Raw genomic sequence first — 6084 nt, forward strand, 5'->3', positions numbered from 1 at the left:
GGCGGCTTTTGGAGGGTTTCTTGCAACTCTTCATCATATTTTGGCACCTATTCGTGGAGTATTGATTCAAATCTATAAATAGGTGATGGAGGGATCAATACATGATGTCGAATTTATGTTACAAATATATGATAGACATTTTTCATTCCATATGAAAGTTAAATACTTTCTTCTTCCATATTCATTTTTTCCTCATTGTGTTCTTGAAGTTTTGGAGAAAAACACACGTGCTTAAGTGTTTGATTCTCTACAAGGCTTGATTAATCCTACAAATCGTTTGTCGCGAGATCCTTTAAGCACTAAAATTTTTACCGAGAGGGGGGAAATATTGTTTGAGGACAATGATATAATTTCGTGTTTGAACCTTTCATATTCGATTTGTTCTTCACGTTTATTTCATCTTCTTGATATCACCTCTATGTCATTTCTTCTCCAACCCCGGTGGTGATAATTTTCCCAACTCTATTTTCACTCACCATTTTTATAAATTAACCCAACTTTAAATTTATCGCTATTAAAATTTTAAAATTTTAAAAAAATATTATATTCATCTACATTATACGCCCTATACCTTAAAAGCTTAACACACATTCAATGGTTGTGAGCTTCCTGTAAAATTTCAGATCTTTAAGTAACAAAATTAGGCATTTTCACAACTCATCCGGGAATTATCCTTTTAAATTTATGATTTTTTAAAATTTTTTATTTTTTATTTTTTGGGTGGGGTGTGCAACTAGTAATGTCATCACATTTGCTGGTTATGTTAGAATACGTCGAGCCTAAACATATTATTCATTTGTCCTTTGGCTGCAGATCTACCATTGAATCTTCAGGTTTATATTGGGAAAAAACATTATTCGAAGATGTATATGGAATTCCATATTTTTATTAGATCAAACTAATATTCCTATGATACAAAGAATTTGAGGGATTGTTTTCAAAGAGACATGGACCCAAAGGCATGAGATCATGTTCCCTCTCACACCGAGGATGAACCACTATAAATGTCAGTGCTTTATTTGTTTAGTTAATGTTACTATTCTTTCACGTGGGATTAGGACTTTAATAAACAGCGATTAACATAAGAGACTGTCTCACATTGAATTTAATTGAAATGGTAGCTGAATCGTTAAAACTTATAGATGTTCATATATAGAATAATAAATTATTCAATTTCTTATTTGGAATCTACTCATAAAATAGAGCTAATTGTTCCAGTGGTTTCTGAACTTAGGTCTATATCTTTGATTGATCATTGAAATTTAAAATGTCGAGTTTTGGTCACTGAACTTAAATCCATGTCTTCGATTGCTCATCGAAATTTAAAATTTTGAGTTTTGGCCATTGAATTTTGAAAAATGTTGTACATTACTCATTGTAAATTCGATATTTTTCAAAGTTTAGCAGTTATACTAGAATATATAGTAATACTTTGGTTAATGATGTATGCTTTACTGGCAATCGAAAAATCCAGGATATGTCGGCTATGGCTTTGCTAACAGTTTGCTAATCCACCAGTAAGTATACGACGAAAACTTCCTCATTTTTTTTTTTTTTTTTTGGGTGTACGAGGAAAATTTACAACCCCTATTTGGGTTAAATCTTATCACCTCTCAGATTAGTCCAATTCTTCCTTCCTGCAATATCGTAGAATCATTTTAATACTCAATACAAATTTTAACACCACTGTTAAAGTATAATTTATCATTTTTTATGAGATACGGTTAAAATTAATAATGAATAAGTGACAAAAATCGATTACCATTACTTTTACAGTTTTACTTTTGTTTATGTTTTTGTTATTTTCCTTCCACAAAATCCTAGATCCAGAGGTCGAAAGTATCTTTCAAGGAGGAAATAATGAAGAAATTGTCACATCCATTTCATTTCGTAAATAAATCAAACTCACCATAGAATTATTTCCTTAAAAATAATCTACAGTAAAATCTCAATACAAGACAGAATATGAACATGGGCAATATATGTTTTTCGAATCCTGTTCATGAGTGTAGAACTGTTAAAACTCAAGGAAAAATGAAAAAAAATAAAAATAAAATAATAAAATAAAATAAAAAGCCTATAAACATGAAATACATCAAAACAAGCTAAAAGCATGCACACCCAGAATTAATCACAAAAAAATGAAACAATCCAAAGCTATAAGAGGATTGTTAATGTCCTCCATGGCAAAATCCCTGTCCATTCCTTGATTGCATTGAACTTCTCCTGTGGAAATATCATCAATTTTTGCATTTACCTGTCGGTTAATAACATCCCTTTTGCTCATTATTGCTGTATTTCGCCTGTTTAAATCATGACTTGGACTAGCAGTTTGAGGACGGGAATTTTCTCTTTTCCTACCAGATGAGGAAGAAATATTTGTATTCGCCCTCGAAATTGTAGATGAATTCCTGCAAGAACCCTTTTTTGATGCATTTGTTGGACTGGTCCTGGACAAGTTATCCCCACTAAATCTTCTGCTTGGAGAGGGTGACCTCATTAGTCCTCTATTAGAGTTTGAAATTGCAGAATTCTGCTCTTTTCGGAAGCTTTTTTGTCGAATTATGGTTGGGGAAGAAGCCCGGGCTCTTTTCTTGGGTGTTTCTTCTTGAACCATCTCGTCTGAAAAATTTCCTTGGACGATGGATTTTTTTAGTACTGGTTCCACAACCGGTTTTACCGAGTGCTCAAAATTATTCCGAGGCTGAATTCTTGAATACACTGCAGAGTTTTCGAGATTTTTCTTGGTTTGATTTAGGCGAACTACATGTGGATTCTCCTTCACACAAGACCACAAGAACTCATTCGAATAACACCTGTCCTTCGTGCACAAGGCCGTAGAAGAAGAAGTAGAAGTAGTAGATAACGATGATGCCATAGAACATCCATTGCTCGGGCCACCATTCGAGCAAGAAAACGACGAAAAAGAAACTGAGGAAACAGAAGATGGGGCTGGTGAAACAGGTCTATCATTTATTTGAGGATTAATGACAGAAACTTGAGCTTGTGAAATAACAAGTTTATCATGAACTAGGTTGAGATCTTCTTCGAATTTTTTCTTTGATCTACATTTGCTAATGCAAGAACCCATTTGATTTGGGATTTAAATTTGAAACAGAATGAAAACTTAGAAGAAGAAGAAGAAGACGACGACCATATAATTTATGAAGCGTTAAGCTCCAAAATATCTTTATATATTATATAGTATGCAACAAATATAATTGTTAAAAGGGTAAGAGAAAAAGTATATTTAGTGGCTTTTACTTTTTCTCCCTCTTTCAGAATTTTGAACTTTGTTGCCGGGTAACATTAATCCGTTGGATAACGGTTATATAGAGTATTCTATGATGTTTTCTTTCACTTTTCTAGCCTTTTGGAAGCTTTTACACTTGGTAGGTCGTTTCAAATTAAATTGATTTTCATCTTTATATGTCTTTAAGATTGAAAATTAAAAAATTTTAAAAAAATATTGCCTTTCATCTTGTCTGAACTAAACTACTCTAATATGATATTAAAATCTCATTGACCAACAAGAAAAAAAAAAAAAAAAAGAAAAAAAGAAAATCGGAAAAGGCATTTTTTTAAACTCAAGCAAATTCAACACCAATTCAATCACTATAGCCATCTACAAATTGATATAGATGGAAGCAAGAAACAAAGGACACCTTTAAAGATCAGCTAATTCTATGAATGCCCTTCAATTTTGTAATAAAAATTCCTTAATTCAAGAGTGTATACCGAACAATTGACATAAAATTGATAAATTCTCTCACCAATATTTAGTTCAATTCAAAGTAAAAGGCTTGTAATGATAAAGTTAACCCAGTTAAATACAAAGAGTCTAATGTGCTTAAGAACACATGCTTAAAGGAAATAAAAACCAATAGGGGAATTAAAGAAAAATTAAGGAAATAAAATTCAAATAATGGAATGAATGGTTTGCATGTTATCAGCTACGGGATTGAGATAATCTGTCTGCATATTTTCAGACATTGAATTGATAGGAATAATTGAGGGAAATTAGCTGTATTCATCATCATCACAAACCTTCAAGAAAGAAATAAAAAATCAAGCCTTAGATTATGTAGATTATTCCAAATCTTAATATGACATCAGAGTCGATTATGCTTCACAAGAATTCCAAAATTGATCTGTTTAATTAAGTCACCATCTTGCAGCGCATAGTAAGAGCTAAATTTCACATCGGTTAAATACTGAATATAGATTAACATGTAACGATTTTGTTAGGAAAATATTGTAATTGGCAATCTGTGACCAAAAGAACTAATTTGTCGAGTTTGTAAAGTCAAGGACCAATTTGTCAATGTCTAAAAGTTCAGGGACTTGTGTTTCAATTTTGCAATAATTAATGTATAGGTCTAGGGTAAAGTTGGATGCTTTGAAGATGAAAACGGCGCAAGATTGGTGCTAGAGTTTCGCCCTGACCTCGCTCGAGCCTAAATAACAGAACCTGCGTCGTTGGAGGTTCGCCACCACTTCGCTCGAGCGAGAGTGCGTCGCTGGAGTTTCGCCGACACTTCGCTCGAGCGACAGTGTCATCCGGCGTTTGGTAATTTTCCTTCCTCGCGAATTTTAAACGCTCCATACTACCAGAAACGACCTACTATATAAACAAAAGTTTCGCTTTTCATTAATAACCTTTGGCAAAACACATAGCACAATATTTTCCTCTCTACCAAAGGATCAATTGCAAAACTCTTCACCACATGATTCATTGAAAAAAAAAACATCAAACACATTTTCAAATAAAACATCTATCAAAAATCCTCACTACTTCCAGAAGATTAGTTGATTGAAGATTCGGGAAGGAGGTTGATTGAAGAACTGGAGTTCTTGTTTATTCACGAGAAATAGAAGAAATACACGGCTGGGATTTTGGCGCAGATCTGCAGAATCCAGGAGAGCTTTGGTTGATACAGTAAGGAGGTCAGAGTGTTGTTAGATACAGTCATGTTTGGCGTACTGTAAGTTGGAGTCTTTTATAGTGAATCCCTACTGGCTTGTGCCCAGAGTTTTTACCCAGTTGGGTTTTCTCCATCAACAATTTTTGTGTTATTTATTGCTTTCTGTCAATTTCAATTCAACATAGGTAGTTAAATCATGTGAATGAATCTGGACAACGTTTAATTTATGTGACTTGTTGCATAACTTCATTAAATTGTTAAATTCCGCATAGACAACTATTCACCCCCCCTCTAGGTGTTGGTTGGGTCTAACTATAGCCTTTTCAAGTGGTATCAGAGCCAAATCTCGAGTCCTGACCCATAGTTGTCTAGATGAGTCAATCACTTTCTGTACCTCCGTATTTTGACGGAAGTAATTATGCTTACTGGAAAGATAGAATGCGTGCTTTTCTTAAGTCCTTAGATGAGCATGTTTGGTTGAGTGTGCAAAATGGCTGGAAACCTCCCTCCACTATCGTATCAGGAACTGTTAACCTTACTGATATATCACTGTGGACTAAGGATGAGATAGCTGAGTGTAATTGGAATAGCAAGGGACTTCATGCCTTGTTTATGGCCGTGTCTCCCGAATAGTTTAGGAGAGTGTCAATGTGGGAAACTGCTAAAGAGGTGTGGGATATTCTTGAAGCTACACATGAGGGAACTAAAACGGTAAAGAATTCGAAATTACAAATGCTAGCTTCTAGGTTTGAAGAAGTGAGGATGAAAGATGACGAAACCTTTGATGAATTTTATGCAAAATTGAATGATATTGTTAATTCTAGTTTCCATTTAGGCGAGAAAATTCCCGAATCTAAAATTGTTAGAAAAGTACTTAGGTCCTTGCCCGAGAGATTTAGGCCTAAAGTTACTGCCATAGAGGAAAGTAAGGATCTAGATGAAGTTAAAATTGAAGTTGTAGGATCCTTGCAAACTTATGAACTCACTATCACACAACCTAAGAAAGGAAAATCCATTGCTTTAAAATCCATCAAAGAGGATGAATCTTCCGATACTGAGTCTCTAAGGGACGATGAAATTGCTTACTTTGTGAAGAAATTTCAAAACGCTCTCAAGAATAGGAGAAAGCCTCAGGATAGAAAAAGTGGAGTCCCTAGCA

The 6084-nt window shown here is 34.1% G+C and overlaps 1 protein-coding gene across 1 annotated transcript; it reads right to left on the reverse strand.

The window, feature by feature from the left end:
- Positions 1-1941: 1941 nt before the first annotated feature.
- LOC111379370 lies at positions 1942-3178 on the reverse strand. The gene has a single exon (XM_023002730.1). The coding sequence runs from the start codon at positions 3089-3091 to the stop codon at positions 2132-2134; it is 960 nt and encodes a 319-aa protein (XP_022858498.1). The 5' UTR covers positions 3092-3178; the 3' UTR covers positions 1942-2131.
- Between the last annotated feature and the right edge of the window lie 2906 nt (positions 3179-6084).

The sequence above is a fragment of the Olea europaea genome, unplaced genomic scaffold, assembly GCF_002742605.1.
Source record: "Olea europaea var. sylvestris unplaced genomic scaffold, O_europaea_v1 scaffold1978, whole genome shotgun sequence".
NCBI classification, from domain to species: domain Eukaryota; kingdom Viridiplantae; phylum Streptophyta; class Magnoliopsida; order Lamiales; family Oleaceae; genus Olea; species Olea europaea.